The sequence below is a fragment of the Bufo bufo genome, chromosome 2, assembly GCF_905171765.1.
Source record: "Bufo bufo chromosome 2, aBufBuf1.1, whole genome shotgun sequence".
In the NCBI taxonomy this organism is placed as follows: domain Eukaryota; kingdom Metazoa; phylum Chordata; class Amphibia; order Anura; family Bufonidae; genus Bufo; species Bufo bufo.
The window spans coordinates 176,553,967-176,579,857 of NC_053390.1; the positions used below are offsets into that span (position 1 = coordinate 176,553,967).

Consider the following 25,891-nt stretch of genomic DNA (forward strand, 5'->3'; position numbering starts at 1 on the left):
CAACATATTCCCCATTATACAGGCACACAGAGGGATGTGTCGCTGTTAGGCTTCCTTTGTGAAAGCAGAATGTGTGATATCCATTTTTCACTATTTGCCTTTCAGTGTTATAGCGTAGTCTACTACAGTATTCCTTACAGCATAAACATATTGTTATTAAACATGTACTAGCCTGGCACGGGACGAGGGGGCACTCTTCCAGCTTCTGCTGTATAAATTGAGCTCTATGGATACATTTGATATACATGCTGGGAACTTTTCCCAACATATATGCCAAATGCAGGGCATAAAGGGGTATTCCTGTCCGATAGGTTTTACCTCTCAGACCCCATTACTATTTTAAACCTAACAAATGTTACTAATCCCCCAATCTGTGACTTCCTCTTTTTGGGTTAGACATGCTGGAAACAGCTGGTCTGTTCAGCTCATCCGTGGCCACAACAGGTGACCCACCACAGCCAGTATTTGGCTGAGCAGGCAGTCTAAGCCGCTCTCAGTGCGTAAATTCCGACGAGAGGAAGTGGAGAGAAACCGCAACCAGAGCAACGGCTGAGCGGTAACAAGGGTTTTGTAATTACAGAATACTTGTTTGGTTTTTAGAAACATTATTTTAGTGAATTTTTGTGAAATTGAAGATTTGAGACTTTGAATATGTTGTTGGTTCTGCTTATGAACAGAAAATCTGGCTCCCGGGTGATGACTGTAACTTGCATAGACATCATGGCAGTAGCTAATCTGTAGACTGGCTGGGGGCGTTTGCCTTGTCAGTGAACCAAGCAAAGAGTCAAGGGCTTGAGCCACGTACACATGGGAGTATTTTTGTAAAAGTGGCCTTATGGCACTTCCTATGGCATTTGGGAGTTCTTCAATTCCAAAAAGTCTGAAGATTTCTAATAATTACTTTTCTGTCCTAAATACGGCAATGAATACTGCAGTCTTGACTCCACTGCTTTACTTGGTGTAATACTGTAATTGAGATTTCCCATCTTGCATTAAATTGGTTGCTGCTCGTGAAAGCAACCCAGAAGACAAGAAAAGCACGACACCTACTGTGTGTAGATGAATGATGTTTTCAGGGCATGAAGGCTCCAAACAAAACTTGTATTGTGCAAGATAACGTATGAAAGTACTGATAAGCGGCAGCGCAGGAAATGTGACCTCGCATGCTTGTGGGAAGCAGATGCATGTGACTGTCTTTCAGGACAACTATTCCAATCCTGTGTTCAACGCTGATGTAAGCCTGGTGATTATTAACAATAACGTCTCTCTGCTCCTAGGATGATTACTATATCGGACCACAAAATCCAAAGATTTCACATCTTATTTGGTTATACAATTGTTATGACTTTTAAGTCTTTTTTCTTTTCTTTTTTTTCGTAGAAAGCTCTCAAAGTGGATTTTCGGAAAAATTCTACTTGGTGGTGATTGAATGCACAAAAAACAAGCACTCTGTGTTACATATGTGGAAATTACACCTGAAATCCATCCCTGTTGCTCTGGGTATGTTAGTTTTGTGTATAGTACTTTTATTTTATTTTTTAGGTCAAGGTTAAAAGAAGATTCTTAATATCTAAAAGAGGTTTTCTGAGACTTTCTATCTGATCAGTGGAGGTCTGACGCACAGGATCCCCACCGGTCAGCTGTTTGAGAAGGCTCCAACGCTCCTGTGAGCGCCATGGCCTTCTCACAGCTTTTCCTAGGCCAGTGACTGCTTATTAATCGGTCACTTGGCCTAGGAGAGGCTCAGCCCCATAGAAGTGAATAGGGCTGAGTTGCGATACCAAGCACAGCCGCTATACTATGTACGGCGTTGGTGAGCAGGGAGAAAGCTGTGGTGCTGACAGGAGCACCGGTGCCTTCCCAAACAGCCGATCAACAGGAGTCCCTAGTGTCAGACCCCTACCGATCAGATACTGATGACCTATCCTGAAGATAAGTCAGTTAGAAGATCTTGGAAAACCTTTTTAACCCCTTACGAACACATGACGTACCGGTACGGCATGTTTCACGAGTCCTTAAGGACACGACATACCGGTACGTCATGTGTTCCGATCACCGGCGGGCTTTGATCGGAACAAGGTGCCTGCTCAAATCATTGAGCAGGCACCTCGGCTAAATGCTCAATTCAAACCTGCGGTTTTGGCTTTTATGGTGCGGCGGCGGCAGCAGTGCCATCGGGTCCCCATGGGGCCGTGGGGGGGACCCGATGGCATGAAAGACAGCGCGATGCCTTCCTGAGGCATCTGCGCTGCCTTCCGGTGAAGAGCCTGTGAGATCCAGCCCCCTGGATCTCACAGGCCCCGGAAGCTGTATGAGTAATACACACAGTATTACTCTTACAGCCAATGCATTCCAATACAGAAGTATTGGAATGCATTGTAAAGGAATATACCCCCAAAAGTTCAAGTCCCAAAGTGGGACAAAAAATAAAGTGAAAAAAAAGTTGAAAAAATAAAGTTTTCCCCCCCAAAAATTAAGTTTCAAGTAAAAATAAACAAAAACTTAATTTTCCCCAAATAAAGTTAAAAAAAATTGGTAAAAAATAGGGGTGCGGGAAAAGTATACATATTAGGTATCGCCGCGTCCGTATCGACCGGCTCTATAAACATATCACATGACCTAACCCCTCAGATGAACATCGTAAAAAATAAAAACTGTGCTAAATAAACCATTTTTTTTGTCACCTTACATCACAAAAAGTACAACAGCAAGCAATCAAAAAGTCACACGCGCCCCAAAATAGTGCCAATAAAACCGTCACCTCATCCCGCAAAAAATGAGCCCCTACCTAAGATAATCGCCCAAAAAGAAAAAAATACTATGGCTCAGAATATGGAGACACTAAAACATCCTTTTTTTTTTTGTTTGAAAAAAGCTGTTATTGTGGAAAACTGACATAAATAAAATAAAAAAGTATACATATTTGGTATCGCCGCGTTCGTATCGACCGGTTCTATAAAAATATCACATGACCTAACCCCTCAGATTAACACCGTAAAACAATAAAAACTGTGCTAAATAATTTTTTTGTCACCTTGCATCACAAAAAGTACAACAGCAAGCGATCAAAGTCATATGCACCCCAAAATAGTGCCAATAAAACAGTCATCTCATCCCGCAAAAAATGAGATTCTACCTAAGATAATCGCCCAAAAACTGAAAAAATTATGGCTCTCAGACTATGGAAACACTAAAACATGATTTCTCGTGCATGGCATTGGGGGACACAGCACCATGGGTATATGTCCAACTACCACTAGGAGGCACTAGACACAAAAAGTGTTGGCTCCTCCCCGTTGGGCTATACCCTCTCCACAGGCACAAGGCTATTCAGTTTTTGTCTAGTGTCCGTAGGAGGCAGACCTGTCCTGCTTTTTTGCAGGTCCTGCTGTTTATTTTTTATTTTATTTTTTATTCTTTTTTTCTCTCTTCTGCAGGTCTCGGTGATCTCCACCGTTATACCTGCTGCAGGCTGGGGCTCCATCGTGTTCCACTTTAGTTGCCCCCCCTGCGGGCGCGTACTTCTGTACCATCGCCGGTCACCCAGTCCCCACAGACTGCATCCGCAGTGGCTTGCCGGCATTCCCACGGTTCCCGTGTTGAGTCTGCCGAAGGGGTGACCCTGCGGCGCCCGAAGACATCAGATGGTGAGTATAGTGAGTATACTCCCCTGTCCCTGCCCCAGGGTTAGGTTCCCTCCTGTGGCCAGGGGGGTGGGATCCACCTTAGCTGGGGGTCCTGAGAAGCTTCCATCTTCCTCCACCTTTCTCTTCCCCCTTGGTTGGTTTTTCTCTCCTCCCTGGCCACACAGTCCAGGCGTCGCTTCTTCTGGGCCTTCCCAGCTACTTTAGTCCCCGGTTTTTGCAGGGACTAGGCCTCATCTTCCATGGCCCGTTCCCGGCTCCCAGGTGCTCTGTTTGCCCTGTTCCGCCCACCCCCAGGCGTCGCTCCCCCCCCCCACCCTCCTCACCTAGTTTTGTGGGTCCGGAGGCCCCTCGGTCGGCCGCGATTCGTCCCGCCCCCCTCGCTCCATTCCCGGCCGCCTCATAAATCGAGGCCCCGGCTTTTGGGCCTGCTAGGCCGCGATCTTCCCGGCCCCTCCTCCTTGCTTCCCGGGCTTTTCAGACCCCGCCCGGCCCTCGGGAGGGGCTATCTCTCTCCTCCCTTTACTGGATCTAACGTGGGTTATCTATCCAGTGGATAGATCCTCAGTTTAAAAGAACTACAGACCCCCTTTAGGTCATTGTCCTATGTACTGTGTGAAGGCAGCTAATGCTGTACATAGGGATCACTCAAGTCGTTCCCCCCCCCCCCCCCCCCACCCCTCCTCAATTGCTTCATTTCTCCTGCAGCCTCTATAGCTGCTGCAGCACCTCTTTGGGGAACATGGCATCCGGGTCCAGATATGACAGCCTCTGCTGGCTGCTCTATGAGGGTCTCCTCTCCCAGCCTCTCCTCGGATCGCCACGTCTTTTCACGTGCGTCCGCTGTCTACGAAGGCTGCCATGCGGTCGGCCTGTCCCTGCTTGTGTGAAGTACCTCTTTCCAGACCCCATTGTGTCCCCTGACCAAATCCTTTTGGGTAGGTCCCTTCTGAATGGTCTCCCTCTTTGTCAAAGCCATGGGAACCTTGTCCGACTCTCCCAATCCCTGGCGGAGTCGCTGGACCGCTATCTATCCAATTGCGGCCACCTATGCCCTCCCAGGGTCCTCCCTGCAGATGAGGCATGCTCAGATACCGGGTCCGGCAAGGGGTAGCTCACAGTACAACCTCGGGTGGTCTCAACAGGATTCCACCCCTCCTCGGCATCCTCGGGTCCTCCCCAGGACAGGCCTGAGGCTGGTGACGAATCCTTTCCCGTCACCCCATCCGTTGCCTCGGGGGACACCTCTGCACCGATTCCCTCGGAACAGAGCATCAGGCGGTCTTCCTCCATACAGAAGCCTCTGGGAGGTCAAGACTAACGTGCACGGAGGAACCTCTCCTACCCAGGGTTGGTATCCCCTCTAGTGGATTTTCGGATGGCGCTCCCCTGACTGCACAGGTATTCAACCGCACAGGTAAGGCAGCCGTCCCCGTGTTTAGCATAATGAGTCACCTACTTGGTGTCTCTGGTACGTACGCCTTCTCCTTAACAGGGGGGGTACCTGCACCACTGCCATAGGCTGTACCTGACAAGCCTTCCTGGTTCCCCTATACCAGGGGCTATGCTCTACACATTTGAGAGTGTTTCCACCGGGTCCCCATCCTGGTGCTGGTGTTCGTCACTCTACCTCATAACGGGGGTCCCTGTTCTTGGCAAGCGCCTCCTGTTGGTTGGTAAGGAAAAGCAATTATATATGTCTGTTTCCATCCGCCTTGCTCCTTTTCATAGGTAGAGTACCTACACCTACTCCAGATGCTGAAGCCATTACTCCTGGCTGGCTCTATGGTGTTCCATGCGGCACTATTTCTCCCTTCCGGGCGAGATACACAGGCCGCCTTCAATTGCCTTGGCAATTGCACCTGTCTGTTCCCAGCCACTGTGCTCCTTTCTTAGGTAGAGTACCTACACCATCTCCTGATGCTGTAGCCGATACATCTGGCTGGCGCTATGGTGTTCCATGCGGCACTATTTCTCCCTTCTGGGCGGGATATACAGGCCTCCTTCAATTGCCATTGCAATTGCTCCTGTCTGTCCCCAGACTTTTTTGCTCCCTTTCTTAGGTAGAGTACCTACACCATCTCCGATGCTGTAGCCAATACCCCTGGCGGGCTCTATTGTGTTCTATGCGGCAACATTTCTCCCTACGGGCGAGATATAGAGGCCACTTTCAATTGCCGTAGAATTGCCTCTGTCTGGTTCTAGTCGGCACCAAGCTGCCACCTTGGTCCCTTCATAGGTAGAGTACCTACACCATCTCCTGATGCTGTAGCTGTTGCTCCTGTGTGGCTTTATGGTGTACCATGTGGCATTTTCTCTCCCTTACCGGACGAGATATTGAGGCCTCCTCCAATTGCCGTGGTCATTGCACCTACCTCATCATAGTGTGCACCAAACGGCCATCTTACTCCCTTCATAGGTAGAGTTCCTGCACCGTCTCTGATGCTGCAGCCGTTACACCTGTCTGGCTCTATGGTGTACTATGCGGCCCTGTTTCCCTTTTTTTCAGGCGAAATAGAGGGCCTCCTTCAGTTGCCATTTCACCTACCTGATTGTAGTGTGCACCTGTCTTGTTCTTTGTGGTACCGTGCGGCCCTATTTTCCCCTTCCCGGGCGGAATATAGGTACCATTGCTAACGCGGTAGCCGTTGCACCTCTCTGGTTCTAGGGTGCACCATGTGGCCACATTGCTCCGATCTTAAAGGTAGTACCTCTACCATCTCCAGATGCTGTACCCATTACACCTTTCTGGTCGTTTTCTGCACTACGCAGCCATATTTCTACTTTACAGGTTGAGTACCTGTACCCTCCAAATGCAGTAGCATTCCCAGATTCTGTGGCTATGTTTCCACTCTCCTTAGACATGCAGCCACTTTCCCTATATTTTAAGCGTGTGGTTGTATTACTCAAGGTGCTGGGCGCTATGGTGCAATCTGTGGCCCATACAGTTTCTGTATTACAGGGTGCTTTCTGCCCCCAGGTTCTAATCTGTGCTGCGGATGTTGGTTTCACCCTTTTGGTTCTTCCATACATCTCCACTCCGTTTCTGTCGTACTCAATGGTCTCCTTGTACTTCTCAGGGCACTGTCTACAACAGGCCATCCTGGTTCTGCATGTGCATGGTTTCCATATCTGGCAGGGGTGGGCCAGCCCAACCCCCACCTTGTCGGTCTAGTGCTACTTATTGTAGCTCCAGTATATGGCTGATCTGTTCTGATCTGGCGGGTGGTCCACATTCAACCATGCTCCCTACACCATGGCCAGGTGGTTGTTGGCCTTTGTGCTAGGGTTGCTCTTGCCATCTCTATAAGGTACTACGGTTTGCTGCGCTTCGCGTTACCCCATGTTATAGAGGAGTACTCGCGTTGTTTCCTATTACAGAGTGGCCCATTCCTGGTGGAGTACAGGGATCTCCACTGGATCTTCTACCTTGTTGGGGCACGTAGCTGGTGTGCATCGGCCGCTGCAGCAGTTTTCGGTCATCGCTGGATGTCCTCCGCCACACAGAATCATTCTGGGGTCATCAGCATTTTTCATCGCTGGACGTCCTCCCTGACGGGTCAGGGACAGGACCACTGAGCGCCACACACCTGCCTGGCAGGTAATTTTTCAGCTGGTTGCTCTGGCATCGGACAGGGTCCCGTAGTTCCTTCTGGGTCCAGGTGTTCTCTGTATTCCCTTATATTCTCTGCTTAGTTGTACTTCATGACAGAGGGGCAGTCCCCTTGGACCTTGCCGTCGTTTGCACCTGTCAGGTACTTTCTCCCCCCTGGGAGTTTTCAGTACGCCGGTCGCGGCTGGTTTCTACATTTCTGTGTAGTCTCACCCGGCTTTTTCATGGCGACTTCTGCATTCCTTATGCATATGGATGTCTGTCAATTTTGTGGTACATCCCGAGCTGCTGTACTTGTCCTCTCTGGGACAATGTATACAGTTTGCTAGTCACTGTTCTTGGAACGGGTAGTTGTCCATGGCCAATGTCCCTTCCCCTATGGTAGTTTCATCTCTCCTTTCCTGGATATTCTGGCTTGCGTTGTCTTCTGGTGGTTCAGCTCCTGGTTCCTTGTGAGCCCATCCGGGGTACTCCTTCTGGAGTCCCTGGTCCCCGTTTATTTGACCACTCAGGTTCTGCATGGCAATCGTTTTTTTGGGGGGATCGGGGCCTGGGTTGATTGTTCCCTTTATGGGTTCCAATAGCCTTGTGGTCTTCTTGGGATTCGTGTCTCTTTTCCCATCCTCCCACGTCAAGTACCTGGTATTGAGTGGTTTAGCACAACGGTTTGCAATTCCGCCGTATGGTCTCCTTCGGGAGGGACCTCCTCCTGTTGTAGAACCTTTCCTCCTTCGGCGGTTGGAGTACTCTCCTTCTACTTCCATGTCTTTCAGTCCAGTGTGTCCTGCTGAGATTTCCTGGGCCTGTATCTGGTTCCTTTTTTCCCCTGATGCTTCACATGCCCAGAGTTTCCTCTGGTCTTACGCTTCACAGTGATATCTTGTTTTCCGAGGCTCGGGCCTCATCTCCTGTTTTTGGGACGCAGGTCTTACTCTTTTTTCCTGGCTTTTACCTACAACCCCCCTCCTTCTCCAAGGGTTGGCGGTTTCCTCTAGCAGCCTTGGGTTTTCGCCTTTTAAATAGGGCGCATAACTTCATCATCTGCCTTGTGGTGAGGGGAGACCTGCTCCCTTCACATGTGAGCCTTGCTATGGCTTCCCTCACTCGTTTGGCTTCCAGTACTTCCTTGTTTCCTTTCTCCCCTGGCCTGTCAGGGGTTGACCACAGGTTTTTTTCGCTCTTTGGGTCTGAGACTATTTAGAGCGTTAGGTAGTCCCAACACGCGGTGCTGTTCTAATTTTTTCTCCAGCCCTTGGCTGAGCTCGGTGTTCCCTTTTGCCGCCTTCTTGCATTTGGGATTTTCTTCCAGGCATTTTTCCTGGGCTGCTGACAGTCTTCTCTGATTCTTCCTTGAGGCTTCTTCCTTGTTATGGAACCTCTTGCCCATTCCGTGTTTTCTACTGTTGGGTCACATGGTTCTCCTGCACCTGTATACCCAACCGGTGGCATGGCTGTTCTTTTCCCACCCTCGGGGACTGCTTTGGGACGTCCCATGGTGCTGTGTCCCCCAATGCCATGCACGAGAAAATTTTTTGTACTCACCGTAAAATCCTTTTCTCGTAGTAGGCATTGGGGGACACAGATCCCACCCTATGTTTTTACTTCCGATTTTCCGGGCTGGTCTCTTGATCTTTCCCGGTACGGGAGTTGTTGGTTCCTTGCTTTTTTTCTCTCTCCTACTGCTTTTTGTACAAACTGAATAGCCTTGTGCCTGTGGAGAGGGTATAGCCCAACGGGGAGGAGCCAACACTTTTTGTGTCTAGTGCCTCCTAGTGGTAGTTGGACATATACCCATGGTGCTGTGTCCCCCAATGCCTACTACGAGAAAAGGATTTTACGGTGAGTACAAAAAATCCAATTTTTGTAAAACTTACATAAATAAAAAAAAAGTATACATATAGATCATAAGTAGAACAAATTTGTTCACACCGGGTTTTCTCCGCTGTGGATAGGGTTCCCACCCCAGAGTGTAGTTTAACAAAAATCACAGCAGTGAGAGGTATTCTTTGATTGCAATTTATTTTTTGCAGGTAATATGCGACATTCATGTGAACGCGTTTTCGGCTGTATTAGCCTTCATCAGACACTATAGAAAAGAGAATATCAGTGTCATATACATATATACACAAAGCATAAACTTATGTAATACACCGTAGGTGACAATAAATCAAAAGGTACATAAAAGGTAAAACAAAAGGAAAAAGAACAAACAAGCACAATAAAGCAAAAAAATGGCAAGCAGATAATTCATGAGGGATCATCCTGATGTAGAATTCCAATTCAATAGCTACATAATATCACGCTGGCATATAACATAGGACTTGTATGGCGATGCGGAGGTGCCTGAAGAGATTGATTAAGGAAAAAACCAGATCTATAAGGGTCCTCTAATGCTGTCCATTCTAATAAGTTATAGCCTGAGATAGTCACTGGTATGGTAATGAGAACAACATATCAAACAGTAGATAACCCCTAGTATGATAATGAAGATGACATAACAATCAGATAACAAGATAGCCTAATATATATATGTATATGACACTGATATTCTCTGTTCTATAGTGTCTGATGAAGGCTAATACAGCCGAAAACGCGTTCACATGAATGTCGCATATTACCTGCAAAAAATAAATTGCAATCAAAGAATACCTCTCACTGCTGTGATTTTTGTTAAACTACATATAGATCATGTGGTCTATAAAAATATCACATGATCTAACCTGTCAGATGAATGTTGTAAATGACAAAAAATAAAAACGGTGCCAAAACAGCTATTTCTTGTTTTCTTGCCTCACAAAAAGTGTAATATAGAGCAACCAAAAATCATATGTACCCTAAACTAGTACCAACAATACTGCCACCCTATCCCGTAGTTTCTAAAATGGGGCCACTTTTTTGGAGTTTCTACTCTAGGGGTGCATCAGGGGGCTTCAAATGGGACATGGTGTCAAAAAAAACAGTCCAGCAAAATCTGCCTTCCACAAACCGTATGGCATTCCTTTCCTTCTGCGCTCTGCCGTGTGCCCGTACAGCGGTTTACGACCACATATGGGGTGTTTCTGTAAACTACAGAATCAGGGCCATAAATATTGAGTTTGGTTTGGCTGTTAACCCTTGCTTTGTAAAAGTAAAAAGTGACATTTTGAAATAGTATCTCTATTTTCCATTAATTCTTGTGGAACACCTAAAGGGTTAACTACGTTTGTAAAATCAGTTTTGAATACCTTGAGGGGTGTAGTTTATAGAATGGGGTCCTTTTTGGGTGGTTTCTATTATGTAAGCCTCGCAAAGTGACTTCAGACCTGAACTGGTCCCTAAAAATTGGGTTTTTGAAAATTTCTGAAAAATTTCTAGATTTACTTCTAAGCCTTGTAACATCCCCAAAAAAATAAAATATCATTCCCAAAATGATCCAAACATGAAGTAGACATATGGGGAATGTAAAATAATAACTATTTTTGGAGGTATTACTATGTATTATAGAAGTAAAGAAATTGAAACTTAGAAATTAGCTTTTTTTTTTTTTTTTTACAAATCTTTGGTAAATTTGGTATTTTTTTTTATAAATAAAAATTATTTTTTTTTACTTCATTTTACCAGTGTCATGAAGTACAATATGTGACGAAAAAACAATCTCAGAATGGCCTGGGGGGTTAAAGGGGTTAAATATAAAGCACAAGTCCAGCTCATCTGTGGATAATTCTCGGAAGCATGGATATCGTTTGGATCAGGTGTAGCAAACAAAAATATTGAGAAATCCAGCTTTTATTAAAATCTGTAGTTTATTCATCTAAAAAGATAAAAAGCCATACAAACAGACATATTCATGACATAATGCTGTACAAGAGACGGCACACATATATAGTTTGAAAGAGCCATATTAGGCTCCTCTTCTCATATCCTTACAAATCCAAAGATGCTTGTTAAATATGTGGAAATTATGCATGAAATTCATCCCCGTTTTTGGTATGTTGGGCTACTTTCACACTTGCGGCAGTGTGATCCGGCAAGCAGTTCCGTCGTCGTTTCTGGATGTGACTGAAAGCATTTGTGAGACGCATCCGGATGCGGATCAGTCTCACAAATGCATTGCAAGAACGGATCAGTCTCTCCGCTTGTCATGCGGACAGACGGATCTGTCTTGTATCTTTTTTCACATTTTTACCGGTCTGCGCATGCGCAGACCTGAAGGACGGATCAGGGATTTTGAATGCCGGATGCGGCACTAATACATTCCTATGGGGAAATATGCTGGATACGGTATTCAGGCAAGTCTTTAGTTTTTTTCGCCGGAGATACAACCGTAGCATGCTGCGGTTTTATCTTTTGCCTGATCAGTCAAAATGACTGAACTGAAGACATCCTGAACGGATTGCTCTCCATTCAGAATGCATGGGGATATGCCTGATCAGTTCTTTACCGGTAAAGAGCCCCTGTGATGGAACTCTGTGCCGGAAAAGAAAAACGCTAGTGTGAAAGTACCCTTAGGCCGAATGCACACTGCCGTGGAACACGGACGTGAGCGGTCCGTGGTATCCCGGCCTGGCATCCTGCTGACAGCAGGAGCGCACGGCGTCATTGGTTGCTATGACTCCGTGCGCTTCATGCCACCTACTGTGGTGCAGCGGTGGCATGAAGCGCACAGCGTCATAGCAACCAATGCCGCCGTGCACTCCTGCTGTCAGCAGGATGCCAGGCCGGGATACCACGGACCGCTCACGTCCGTGTTCCATGGCCGTGTGCATTCGGCTTTAGTTTTATGTATAGTACAGCGCTTTTTTCTTTTTTCTTTTTTTTTTCTTCTTTTTTTTTAGGGCAAGGTTAAAAGGGCATTCTTAATATCTTGGTTTCTTATATGCTTTCATGTATTTATAACAATTATTTTGATTATGCTTGTTAATTAAATATTTTTCTATTTCACAGAGGAAAAATCTAGCTCCTCAGAAAATAATTCACCAAGAGATGACTCTTTCAGTTCTGCCTCAGGAGAAAAGGTTCGGTCTCCACTTACTCAAAGATACCAGACCTGTAAAGCAAATTTACAGAGTACTAGCAAGATGTCCCTTTCCTCTGAGCTTGTGTATAGCCGAGAAATGAGTTTGCCTGATGGCGTGGAATTAATTAGTGTTAAGCCGTCTGCAGGTAATAATTTGGTTATTGTACAAAGAGAAAGTCCAGTGTAAGAAATGAAAATATTTGTACATAACTGTCCTATAAGGCCACAGATATTACATTTCTTCCAGTCCCACATTTTGTCATTTTGAGTTTTTGTTTGTTAAAGTGCTTTCTAGACTTCGGGGAAAAAAATGGTGAAATGTCATAAAATAACAAAAGAACAGTTACCTGATAAATTCCCCCCACAGCACCGGAGCTCGCTGCTGGCATCTATGTACTTTACTGCAGTGATGGTATGCCTGCCCAGTCTCAATCTGTACACCTCTGAGGCCGTGTTTGGTTGCAGTGGTCTTGTGGGTAGTCACAACCAGCTTTTGAGCTGCAGGGGATTTATCAGGTGTGTAATTGACCCGTTTGTTTCATCACATTTTTCCTTCTTGGACAATTTTTTTTCCCCTGAACTCGCAAAACCCCTTTAATGTCCACATTTTTTTGTAAGGTTCATCAAGTGCAGATATTTCAAAAGCCTACAGCAGCAGAAATGGTCTTCCAGCAGTCTTGAAGGAGTTCCCAGAGATGCTTAGCACTTGTTGGCCCTTTTGCCTTCACTCTGCGGTCCAGCTAACCCCAAACCATCTCGATTGGGTTCAGGTCCGGTGACTGTGGAGGCCAGGTCATCTGGCGCAGCACCCCACCACTCTCCTTCATGGTCAAATAGCCCTTACTTTCAAAGTTTTCCCAATTTTTCGGCTGACTGACTGACCTTCATTTCTTAAAGTAATGATGGCCACTCGTTTTTCTTTACTTAGCTTCTTTTTTCTTGCCATAATACAATTTCTAACAGTCTATTCAGTAGGACTATCAGCTGTGTATCCACCTGACTTCTCCTCAACGCCACTGATGGTCCCAACCCCATTTATAAGGCAAGAAATCCCACTGATTAAACCTGACAGGGCACACCTGTGAAGTGAAAACCATTTCAGGGGACTACCTCTTGAAGCTCATCAAGAGAATGCCAAGAGTGTGCAAAGCAGTAATCAAAGCAAAAGGTGGCTACTTTGAAGAACCTAGAATATGACATATTTTCAGTTGTTTCACACTTGCTTGTTATGTATATAATTCCACATGTGTTAATTCATAGTTTTAATGCCTTCAGTGTGAATCTACAATTTTCATAGTCATGAAAATAAAGAAAACTCTTTGAATGAGAAGGTGTGTTAAACTTTTGGTCTGTACTGTATGTTGAAAGGTCAGGAATTTTGATAATTGGTGGTTGTTACTGAGAAACCTCGTGATCACTAGAGCAAAAGTGTATAAGACCTGTACTGAGTGATATCCCACTTTGTAGTTGATCCACACGCAGAGCGCATATTCCCCTTTTCTCGTACATTCCATTGGGGGACACAGACCATGGGTATAGCTTAGAGGTATTACTAGGAGGGACACTATGCAAAAAAGAAGCTCCTCCTCCTCGGGCTATACCCCCAGGCTCCTCCAGGAGGACTTCAGTCTTTGCTTAGTGTCCGGTTAAGGAGGTTGGCTACCTCCCATTCCCCCACAGAAGTGGATCCAGGCTCGACCTGTCAGCTCTGGCATCCCACCAGCTGCTGGGACACCTGCTGCCTACCCTCCACCAGAGCACTGTTCTCCTAGGTTGGAGTCAGAAGTCTGAAGAGGTGCATCCCTGCTGGTCCGGACATCGAGGGAGCATACTGAGCAGATAAGTATTGCCTGCTTCCACCCCCCCCCCCCCCGTGTCATCTGTCTGTGGCGCTTCTGAGGCCGCCTGGGTGAGCTTGAGAAGGATCCCTGCTGGGGGCATTTTTCCTTTTGGGGGCCATCTTGGACTCTGGGGTGCTAGGGACTCTTCTCCGTTTAAGGAGCAGATGCATAGGGGGCGTTCAGTGCAGGCTGCTGCAAATGCAGCCATGTCCTTTTCCCTACCTACCTACAATTATCGGCGTCCCTCTCATGGCGCTTCTCATATTAATTCAGGCCCATGGCCGCTGCGCTCTCCACAGCACCCGCCGGACCGCTCCTCCCTCAATCTATTAACCCCCGCTGCGTCGCGTTGGGCGAAGGGGTGTACTTCAAATTGCGCGCACGCTTATTTTGCGCCGCGATTACGCGTTCGGGGGGGGGCGGGGCCTCGGTGTCCCGCTCTGACTCTCCTTACGCCGGAGATTCTGCTAGATTGCGGCCGTGCAGCTCCTCGCTTCTCTAACCGGAGACTTCTGCTGTTGCCTGGGTGGTAGGACTTTCAGCTGTCCTTGCAGCAACTGGTAGGAGATCTTTTACTCTTTGGAATCATCATGCCTAAACCTGGGGCCCCTAAGTCTCCCAAGGCTTCCTCTCAGGCTCCACTGGGGTCATGTAAGGTGTGTCTTCTGCCTTTTTCTGTCACTGGTACCTGTGACTCGTGCTCTGCTCCTGGACAGGATCAGCCTCCTTCTCTTGCTCAGCCTGGTCCCCCCTCTTCCCCTGCGGAACCATCGGTACCCGCCTGGGCTTCCGCCATGTCTAGTGCGGCCGCGGATCTGGCCTTAGTTGCCAAGGCAGCCATGTCCTTTATGGAGCGTATGACAGCTACTACTCCAGTAACATCCACCACTCCATCTCCTCTCAGTGATTCTCACAGGGGGCGCCTGACATCTAAGAGGCAGCGTGAGCGGCAGCATTCCTCCTCGGATGACTCCGCTTCTCCCCCCCGCCTTGAGGCATGCCCGGTTGACTCTCCCTCTCTCAGGGAGCGCAAATCCGAAGGGGAATTGTCCGGATCGGACGAAGTCATGGAGCGGGAACCCCTGCCTAAGCTTTCCACCATGGTAACCGAATTGGTGGCGGCTGTCCGTGACACCTTTTAATATCCAAGGGGATTCTCCTCCCTCCACTAGTCGGGAGTTCTCCCTTTTTTCCACCCGAAAAACCGGAGTCCGCTGTGTTACCCGTTCATGAGGAATTCACCGCGGTCATATCAAAGGCTTGGGGCCGCCCTAATCAGAAATTTTCGGCCACCAAGCGCATGGATATGCTTTACCCTTTTCCCTCTGACACAGTGGAAAAGTGGACTTCTTCCCCTAAGGTAGATCCTCCGGTGGCCAGGTTAGCCAAGAACACGGCCCTTCCCGTCCTAGACGGTTCCTCTCTGCAGGATGCGGTGGACAGGCGTCTGGATTCGCTTTCCAAGTCCATCTTCTCCCTGGCAGGCGCTTCCCTGCGACCGGCCTTTGCATCGGCTTGGGTCGCCAGAGCCCTTAAGGCGTGGTTGCAGCGCCACCACCAGGATCTGACGGAGCAGGACGCCCCTGCAGACACTCTGGATTTTATCCTCCAAATGTCTCAGGCTTCTAAATATCTCTGTGAGACTTCGATGGACATCGGCTCCCTCTTTGCACGTGTTTCGGCCATCTCGGTCATTCAGCACAGGGAGGTCTGGTTGAAGGTGTGGGATGCTGATGCTTCATCCAAGCGTTCACTCGCTAACCTTCCCTTTGAAGGGTCCAGGCTCTTTGGGGCCCAGTTGGACGAGTTCATTTCTGCCGCAACGGGGGGCAAGAGTACTCATCTGCCTCAACCCATGACCAAGCGCCCTTTTCGGTCTCGGGCTTCAGGTTTCCGGGTCCAGTCCTTTCGTCGCTTCTCCACTGCCAGGACGTCGTCGTCCTCGTCAGTCGGGGGATCCCAGGACTCTCGCAAAAAGCCCTTCTTCAAGCCCCAGCCTTCTTGGCGACCACGGGCGCAGTCAGCCCGTCCTCCTGCTCCCAAGCAGCCCTCCGCATGAAGGGGTGCCCCCACCCCTCGTGGTGGGGGGCCGCTTGCTCTCCTTTCAACAGGTTTGGAGGGCTCACGTTCAAGACGCCTGGGCTCTGGAAATTGTGACGTCCGGTTACAAGTTGGAGTTCGCTACCAGTCCGCCGGAACGTTTTTTCCCTTCTCGCGTTCCGGGGGATCCGGCCAGGGCCTCGGACCTCCTTTTTGCGGTCTCCTCTCTTCTGGACCGTGGTGTCATTTCCCCCGGAAGAACAAGGGACAGGTTTCTACTCAAACCTGTTCGTTGTTCCAAAGAAGGAGGGGTCGGTGCGTCCGATCCTGGATCTGAAACTTCTCAACAAGTTTCTACGGGTTTCGGAAGTTTTTCATGGAGTCCCTCCGCTCCGTTATTGTTTCTCTGCTTCCAGGAGAATTTCTCGCGTCTGTGGACATTCAAGACGCCTACTTGCACGTCCCTATTGCAGTGTCTCACCATCGTTTTCTGCGTTTTGCCATCTGGGGTCGTCATTACCAGTTCGTCGCCCTGCCTTTTGGGTTGGCGACCGCCCCTCGGGTTTTTACCAAGATTCTGGCGCCTCTCATGGCGCTTCTTCGCACCAGGGGCATCTCTTTGTTGCCCTACCTGGACGACATCTTGATAAAAGCCCCGTCTCTTCCACAGGCCGAGGACAGCGTCCGAATCACTGTTCAATCCCTAGAACGGTTCTCTCTTTCCTGGGAATGGTCTTGGACACCTCGGTTTCTCAGGTGTTTCTTCCGGATTTAAAGTCCTCCCAGATTCGACTGGCAGTGTCACTCCTTCTACGATCTCCGCGTTCCACCATTCGGGAGTGCATGCGGGTTCTGGGCCTTATGGTCGCCTCCTTCGAGGCGATTCCATATGCCCAATTCCACACTCGACCGCTACAACAGATGATCCTTGCCCTCTGGGACAAGACCTCTCGGGGTCTGGACGCTCCCGTCCGCCTGTCCCGGCAAGTTCGGGCGTCTCTCCCTTGGTGACAGTCCTCCCTGAACCTATCGTCTGGAAGGTCCTTCCTTCCATTCTCCTGGACGATAGTCACCACCGATGCCAGCCTCATCGGTTGGGGAGGCGTTCTCCTGAACCTCACAGTTCAGGTGGTCTGGTCGACGGAGGAATCCCGTCTACCGATAAACGTTTTGGAGCTGAGGGCGATTTTCCACTCCCTCTCCCACTGGACTCCTCTCCTTGCAACTCGTCCAGTGTGTGTTCAGTCGGACAATGCCACGGCTGTGGCTTACGTCAATCATCAGGGTGGAACCCGCAGTCGGGCAGTGATGCGGGAAGTGGCGAGGATCCTCCTATGGGCGTAGTCTCATGTTCCAGTATTATCGGCGGTGTACATTCCAGGAGTCGACAACTGGACGGCGGATTATCCGAGTCGCACCAAGGTGGATCCGGGCGAGTGGTCTCTACATCCAGAGGTGTTTGAGGACATCTGCCACCGATGGGGCCGTCCAGACTTGGATTTAATGGCGTCCCGGCTCAACAACAAGGTGCCGGTGTTTCTGGCCCGCGCTCGAGACCCGCTGGCGTACGGAGTAGATGCGCTGGTGTCTCCATGGCAGCGATTCAACCTCCTCTATGTCTTCCCTCCACTTCCTCTGTTGCCGAAGGTGCTGCGCAAGATCGAGGCGGAGGGGATACCGACCATTCTCATCGCCCCGGATTGGCCTCGCCGCGCCTGCTTCTCCAACGTTGCTCGAATGCTGGCGGACGTTCCGTGGCCTCTTCCAGACAGAGAGGATCTCCTGTCTCAGGGACCGCTCTTCCACCACGGCAGCTGCGTTTAACGGCGTGGCTATTGAGACCTCCATCCTGAGGAAGAGGGGGTTCTCTGATGCAGTGGTGAGAACCATGATCAGGGCTCGGAAACCGGCTTCTTCACGGATCTATTATCGCACCTGGAGGGCCTATCTGACCTTTTGTGAGAAATCGGGTTTTCCGCCCCTTCGTTTCTCTGTCCCAGTGGTGTTGTCTTTTCTCCTGTCTTTTTTCAAAGGTCCATTGCCTTTTTGGGACCTGTGAGAACCTTCCTACAGGGGGTGGCGCATTTGGTTCCTCTGTATGTTCCTCCCTTGCCCCCCTGGGATCTCAACTTGGTCCTGCGCGCCCTTCAGGCGGTGCCTTTTGAGCCTCTGAGAGAGGTCTCGCTGGTCTTACTCACCTGGAAGGTAGTTTTTCTAGTGGCCATAACCTCCATCAGGCGGGTTTCGGAGCTGGCCACACTTTCCTGCCAGGAGCCTTTTCTGATTTTTCACCAGGATAAAGTGGTGCTCCGGCCGGTTCCTTCTTTTTTGCCCAAGGTGGTTTCTCCCTTCCACCTTAACGAGGATCTTGTCCTGCCCTCTTTTTGTCCTTCTCCGGCAAACCCCAAGGAACGCGCTCTCCACTCCCTGGACGTCGTGAGGGCCCTGAAGGTGTATCTGGGGGCTACCGCCTCCTTCCGTCGTTTGGACTCCCTCTTTGTGATTCCCGAGGGGCCTCGTAAGGGTCTGGCGGCTTCCAAAGTCACTGTGGCGCGGTGGATCCGTTACGCTATTGCTGCGGCCTATCACGCTCGTGGCCAGGTTCCCCCGTCTCGGATTACCACTCACTCCACAAGGGCAGTGGGAGCTTCCTGGGCTAGACGCAATCACGCCTCCGCCTCCCAGTTGTGTATGGCTGCCACTTGGTCGTCCTTACATACTTTCATGAAGTTCTATCAGTTGCACTCGCTGGCCTCGGCTGATGCTGTCCTTGGGCGCAGGGTATTGCAGGCTGTGGTTCCTGTTTGACTGCTGGACGTTTCTTCTCCTGGCGGTGTTGGGTTTTTTCTGTTTTCCCACCCCATGGACTGCTTTTGGACATCCCATGATCTGTGTCCCCCAATGGAATGTATGAGAAAAGGAGATTTTTTTGTGAAACTCACCTGTAAAATCTTTTTCTCGTCTTTTCCATTGGGGGGACACAGCTCCCGCCCCTTTTTTCATTTACGCCTCATGGTGTGCTGATGTGATGGTTTCCATTGTGTTTTTTTCCATTCTTCTCCTACTGCTTTTGTAATGACTGAAGTCCTCCTGGAGGAGCCTGGGGGTATAGCCCGAGGAGGAGCTTCTTTTTTTGCATAGTGTCCCTCCTAGTAATACTTCTAAGCTATACCCATGGTCTGTGTCCCCCAATGGAAAAGACTAAAAAAAGATTTTACAGGTGAGTTTCACAAAAAATCTCCTTATTTCTGTGGACTAAAACTTCTGACACGTCTCTGTGAGAAGTCAAAACTTTTCTGAAATCCATTTTCTTTTACTGTTGGCATTTATCAATTATGTGTGAAAATGTAATGCTTTTACATCCCTGTGCCAGTTTCTAGTTCAGTTCTGTGTCCTTGTACAAAACCTTTACTGCTTCCCTCTCCATAGGATCTGGTCTGGTACAGGATGATTTTATATGTAGAATATTAATTCTGTGTGCATTTGTTAACCACCGTGTTTCTAATTTTTAGGGCTTCTCAGCTCTTCTTCAATATACCCAGTGTGTAATGCCCCCTACCTACTAGCAACTTCTTGTTCTGATGGTAAAGTGCGATTCTGGAGGTGCACAGCAGATTCGGACCTTTCGCTTTCTCCATCTGATCTGGAGAATAGCCTTGTATACATGTGGGAAGAATGGCCTTTACTGAATGAGGACGGCTTACGAAATAGCGCTGTGAGCGTACCAGGCAGGCCCGTAGAAGTGAGCTGCGCACATGCTAACTGCCTGGCGGTCGCATTCAAGCAAACGCCGCACAAAACTAACAATTCCTCTCGTGACTTTTTGATGCATGTGAGCATCTTTGAATGTGAATCAACCGGCGGCTCTTGTTGGATTCTGGAACAGACTATTCATTTGGATGAGCTAAGCACAATTTTAGAGCCTGGTATAAGTATTGATAATAACCTAGTAGCTTACAATAAGCAAGATGTCTTTTTATCTTCCAAAAAGCAGCTTCAACAGAGCACAAAACATTTAGTTCATTTGGACTGGATGTCCAGGGAGGATGGTTCGCATATTTTAACCATTGGCATTGGTTCTAAACTTCTTATGTATGGCCAGGTTGCAAGAAAACTACCGGAACACTCTAGTAAAGAAAACTTTGCATTGCAGCTCTGGGATACCGCCAAAAACACATCTCAGCCTAGGTTTGTACTGTTGAGATCGGTGGATTTAGTGTCTTCTGTGGAAGGGTCTCTTCCTTTACCTGTGTCCTTGTCTTGGGTTCGCGATGGTATACTTGTTGTTGGGATGGATTGTGAAATGCATGTCTATTCCCAGTGGCAGCCTTTTTCTAAACAAGATTCATCTAGCACAGATTCTTATAATGGAAGCACCCCATCTATCACAAATTTGGTTAAGCAAAGCCAATCTGTTGGGTCTGGTCTCTACCCGCCAAAGAAAGCCATGACCAGGTCCATGACTAGCTTGGCACAAAAACTTATGGGAAAGAAAACTGCATATGATCTTCCTGTGGAGATGGAAGATTCTGGGCTCTTTGAAGCTGCTCATGCTTTGTTTCCAATTTTACCTCAATATCATCCATTGCAGTTGTTAGAATTGATGGATCTAGGAAAAGTGCGCAGAGCAAAAGCTATCCTTTCTCACCTAGTCAAATGCATTGCAGGGGAGGTGGTCTCTCTTAGCGACAATGAACCCACCCCAGAGCGCAGGCTCAGATCCCTCTCGATTAGCGCCAGCGGAAGCACTGCTCGTGATCCCAAAACATTCAGAGAGCCAGAGACAGCAGATTACACAGAAATTGAGGCGGTACCTCCCCTACCATTGTATGCCCTTCTCGCTGCGGATGAAGATTCCTCCTTCACTTCCACAGTTGAGAAATCCAGCAATTCCAGCAAGCCAACGGATAGCAATGCAAATGATGAGAACTATGATGAACTCTTCCAGGTTCCTACTCTGAGCACTGATGAACTTACAACCTTGGACTCGGAAGAAGAGAACTCTAAGCCTCAAGTCATCGACCTTTCTCAGTACAGCCCAACCTATTTTGGTCCAGAACATTCTAAGGTCCTATCTAGACATTTGCTCCATTCCAGCTTACCTGGTCTGACGCGCATTGAACAGATGTCTCTAATGGCTCTAGCAGACACCATTGCCACAACAAGTACAGATATTGGTGAAAGCAGAGACCGTAGTCAAGGTAATGCATCATTCTTTACCTATTTGTATTATCTGTTCTTTTTCATTGTTTTTTGTTTTTTAAAATCGTTTACCAAGTTTTAGTTTCATATTATTTTTTTCTCTCTAAATATGACATTAATAGATAGACATTAATAGATAAACATACGCCAAAAAATGTCTTTTTAGCATACATTTAGCCCCAGCTGTATTAAAGTGCAGTTGACTGTGTAATTAGGAAAAGAAGGGATACCAGGCCACTATAATATAAATGATGGTATGGTGTGACTTCTGCCACATTAATTAGAAAAACCAAAGTTTTTCAAGCGGCAGAACGTTCACGACATGTTGATTTAAGCTTTATTTTGAACGTGAAAACCCCTTTTTTTTTTTTTTTTCTCTTCCCCTAGCGATATGCCCCCATCGACTGTGATGAGAATACCCCTTTAAGTTTCCTGTGTAAAAGATGGCAGGGATCACCTGATGTACTTGGGTGAGGGTGTCTTTCAGCTGGCACCTGGGCCTGCATAAATGGGTACCTCTACCCACAAATAATGAAACTGTATTTGACCAAGAGACCACTGTAGTGATCGCCTATCTCCATACATATGAGATGTTTGATGCACGTGACTACATTAATTATCTCAGGCAATTATCGGGAACATTTTTTGTTCCGAATAATTGCCTACTATATCAGTCCATGAAAAAAGACTTTTTTAGCCTGATAAATCTATGTGATGTTAAATATTTTTGTGTTAAAAAGGACTAAAGTATGAGGCTACTTTCACATATGCGTTTTTGCTGTCCAATTTTGTGATCCGGCATGGGACATCAACACCAGAGCAAAACGCATCCATAGGAATAATACAACTGGCGGCATCCGTTCAAAACGGATCTGGTTGTATTATATCGAAAATAAACATGCCATGTCCAAAAAATAAAAAAAAGAATCCGGCACCATTGACTTACATGGTTTTTGTTGTTTTGTGATTAAGTTTCCCATACCGCACACAAAAATGTTGCTTGCAGCGGTTTTGTGCCCAACATGGGTACACAACAAACTGGAATGGAACGCATTCTGGCGCACTCCATTCTGGTTTGTTCAGTTTGTTCACCTGGGGGGGGGGATTCATTATTCTCAAACTTGTGCCCGTAGTTTAACCTTTGATAACACTTTCCTGACAGGTGGAGAGACCCTTGATGAATGTGGTCTTAAATTTTTCCTGGCTGTTCGTCTTCATACGTTTCTCACGACTTCCCTTCCTCCGGCATACAGAGCTCAGCTTTCTCATCAAGGTAATGATGCTGTAGTATCCAAAGCTGTAAAGGAAAAAAATCATGGCAGTGTGGTGACTGCAGCCATGTACATTGCAGGCGTTCACCATTTATTGCTAAATAACTGTTCAGTGATGTGTATGCAATTCATCTTCAGGTATACAACCGCTTGTGTGTGCGTATGCATGCATGTATGTATGTGTGTGTATGTATATATATATATATATATATATATATATATATATATATATATAATATATATATATATATAATATATATATATATATATTCCTAATTAATCCTGCATTTAACCGAAAGCAGGGAGAGGGTTCTAGAAGGAACACATTACACGTAGCACTTTCCACGCAGGCTACCCTTACACCATGCAGGGAACACTTTGTAATAATGAGCGTGGCACCTTCTCGGGCTGTGTGTGGTGGGGGAGGGGGTAGCTCACTCATTAAACCACATCTACAATTCTAAATCTGTTTTATCTTATTCACCATCTGACGCGTTGTTTTTTTTTTTTTTTTGTAAATTGATATTGATGATTTTGTGCCTTTTTACCGCTGTCCTTGCTTTACAGGCTTATCTACAAGTCATTTTGCATGGGCTTTTCATTCTGTGGCGGAGAACGAGCTCCTTGCTACACTCCCAGCAATGCAGAAAGGTGACACCACCTGGGCAGAGCTCAGGGCAATGGGGGTAGGCTGGTGGGTCAGAAACACAAACAACTTGCGGATGTGCATTGAAAAGGTATGCTGAAAATATGCCAGTTTCTTTATTATTTCATGGTAGCTGTACTGTTATACATCTTCATCCTTTTTTGGTATATTATGGTACAGAAAAATTGCAGGAAACAACGTCTCTTGTTGATCATTCCTTCTATTCTGCTTTTGTGCCGTCAGGTTTTTTAAGCCTTTGAAAACAAACGGCAGCAGACATTATAAAAATATCACCAATCTCCTGATCCCGTGCAGACGCTCTGTTGGTCTTTGTATACGAGCAGCCAATTGTGATGTGAGGCTTGATGCTCAGCTGACTGCTGAGGCCACTGCTTGTAAACAGACTAGTGGGACCATCCGAGCGTCCGCATCCAGAGAGGTCAATTTTATTGTATTTTTATTTATTTTTTTACTAATAGCATTTGCTGTTTTTTTTTATTTCTTTTTCTTTTTAATAGGGCGAGAAACGCATTTAAACAAATAAATAGTTGCATATCAGTAAATCTTTACTTTTGTGCTGGTTCCTTTCCATTTTCTTCTCTTTTGCTAGTGGTAAATATGCGCATCACCAGTCCATCTCCTCAGAGTGCAAGTGACTTTCTCGGTCTCAACAAGAATATCCAGCAGTGTCAACCACTAGGTAGCGGCTTTAGGCCAGACACACACATGCGAGTTGGATGCAATAAACCCGCAGCATGTGTCAGTCACGTTCTGGCCTCCGCTCCACTGACAGTATCACACAGCTTTATACTGATTTTATAATGCGGTGTAACCCTCAGAATCCTGAAATCTACTGAATTACACAGACATAACGCTGTCAGTGTATTAAAATACATTGCAGTGCTACATCCCCATTCTCTCAAGAATCTGTAACAGGAGCAGGAGTTGTGATGTGCTTCCTCTCCCTTCTGTCTCTGGAGAGAAACTCCCCCTCTCGGCTGGGAGTAGGTCCAGCCCATTCCTGCCAAGGGGAACAGAGTGGTTAGTCCTGTTCCTTGCCAACCATTCCTTAACTGAAGATACTGCCAAATAACAATAAAATACATAATGAACAACCATATACATTTTGTAGTGCCCCCAGGGCTGGGTACTACACTTGTACTATTGATTTATACAAAGCTGTGTGAAAAGTTAGTGTTATTTGAAGATAGATGAAAGCCCTGTCACAAGCTTTCCTTACAGATTCTAGGTCAGAGTGACAATAAGAAAACTCTCCACTCTGGTATTGTTCATTAATGCTGGGGGATGGGAATATGATCTTGATCTTCAACCTGCTGAAATTTCAGTTTGGTAGAAAAGAATGGTTGACTACCTATAAATAATCATTATCAGTATTCTATATGAAATATCATATGTACTGCTCTACTCTGTGCTATGTTCTATACCTGTCCACTTCTCTTTTCAGATTGCAAAGGCAGCTTTTCAGAGAAACAGTGACCCCTTAGATGCTGCCATATTTTACCTTGCCATGAAGAAGAAAGCTGTGATATGGGGGCTATATAGGTAAGGTGCATTTTTCCCCCATTTTCCTTATTTGCAACATTCAGACAAGATATGTATAATTGTTTTTTTGTGATATTTTGCTCTTCAACTGAACATGCCAATATTGGTCACGGGAAATAATCAGTAGGACACTACTTGGATAAGACCAAAGAAATGAATCTGCTCCTCCTTTTAATACAAAAAATTTCTTTAACAAAAAGTGAGACCCCAGTTTTTGTACAAGGAGAATGTTTTTAGTATTAAGTTTAGTTTATTTATATTATATAATTTTATATGTTAGGTCTCAGCACGACGCAAAGATGACTGCGTTTTTTGGGCACAACTTCAATGAAGAGAGATGGCGGAAAGCAGCTCTGAAGAATGCTTTCTCTCTGCTTGGCAAACAGCGTTTTAAGCACTCTGCGGCTTTCTTTCTTCTGGCTGGATCTCTGAAGGACGCTGTGGAGGTTGGAGTGATTTTGGTTTTATATAACATGATGAATTCATTTATACTTGTGCATTTCTAGAAACTTTTTATAAAATCTCATCTTTTGATTAGTGTAAAAAAATGGAATACGTTTACACTTGTTCCTTATGAATGTTGCTTGCATTGTGTGAATTTGCACTGTATAAGGTTTGTAATTTATTTTATTTTTTTAGGTTTGTCTTGAGAAATTACATGACATCCAGCTTGCATTAGTGATATCGAGACTCTATGAATCTGAATTTGAAAAATCTTCAACCTACAAATCAATCTTGCAGAAGAGAGTGCTGGGTATAGAGTCATCTGGCCGAGATCCCACACTGTCGTCAATGCACCCTGACCCCTTTGTGCGCAGCATGGCTTACTGGATTTTGGAGAATTACAAAAAATCGTTAGAAACTCTGTTGAAGCAGTTGTTTAGAGTTGAAGAAGGTGAGCTTCACAAAAGTTATTCAGCGACGAGTGTTACCACATAATCCATCTATTTTGTGTTTTTTGTTTTGTTTTTTACTTGCTGTGTAATTTATCCAGGGCTGTGGAGTCGGGGGAAATTTTGGGTACCTGGAGTCGGAGTCGGCAAACAATGCACCGACTCCGACTCCTACTAAATTT

The 25,891-nt window shown here is 46.8% G+C and overlaps 1 protein-coding gene across 2 annotated transcripts in view; it reads left to right on the forward strand.

Moving 5' to 3' along the window:
* The window catches only part of DMXL1 (Dmx like 1), a 162,070-nt gene that overhangs the window by 63,815 nt on the left and 72,364 nt on the right, over nucleotides 1-25,891 (forward strand). For both annotated transcript variants that reach the window (XM_040421671.1, XM_040421670.1), the window contains exons 17-24: nucleotides 1,381-1,500; nucleotides 12,181-12,399; nucleotides 19,647-21,335; nucleotides 22,499-22,609; nucleotides 23,175-23,344; nucleotides 24,719-24,816; nucleotides 25,097-25,262; nucleotides 25,456-25,711. In XM_040421671.1, the coding sequence (XP_040277605.1) occupies nucleotides 1,381-1,500; nucleotides 12,181-12,399; nucleotides 19,647-21,335; nucleotides 22,499-22,609; nucleotides 23,175-23,344; nucleotides 24,719-24,816; nucleotides 25,097-25,262; nucleotides 25,456-25,711 (2,829 nt within the window). The remainder of the gene's footprint in view (nucleotides 1-1,380; nucleotides 1,501-12,180; nucleotides 12,400-19,646; nucleotides 21,336-22,498; nucleotides 22,610-23,174; nucleotides 23,345-24,718; nucleotides 24,817-25,096; nucleotides 25,263-25,455; nucleotides 25,712-25,891) is intronic.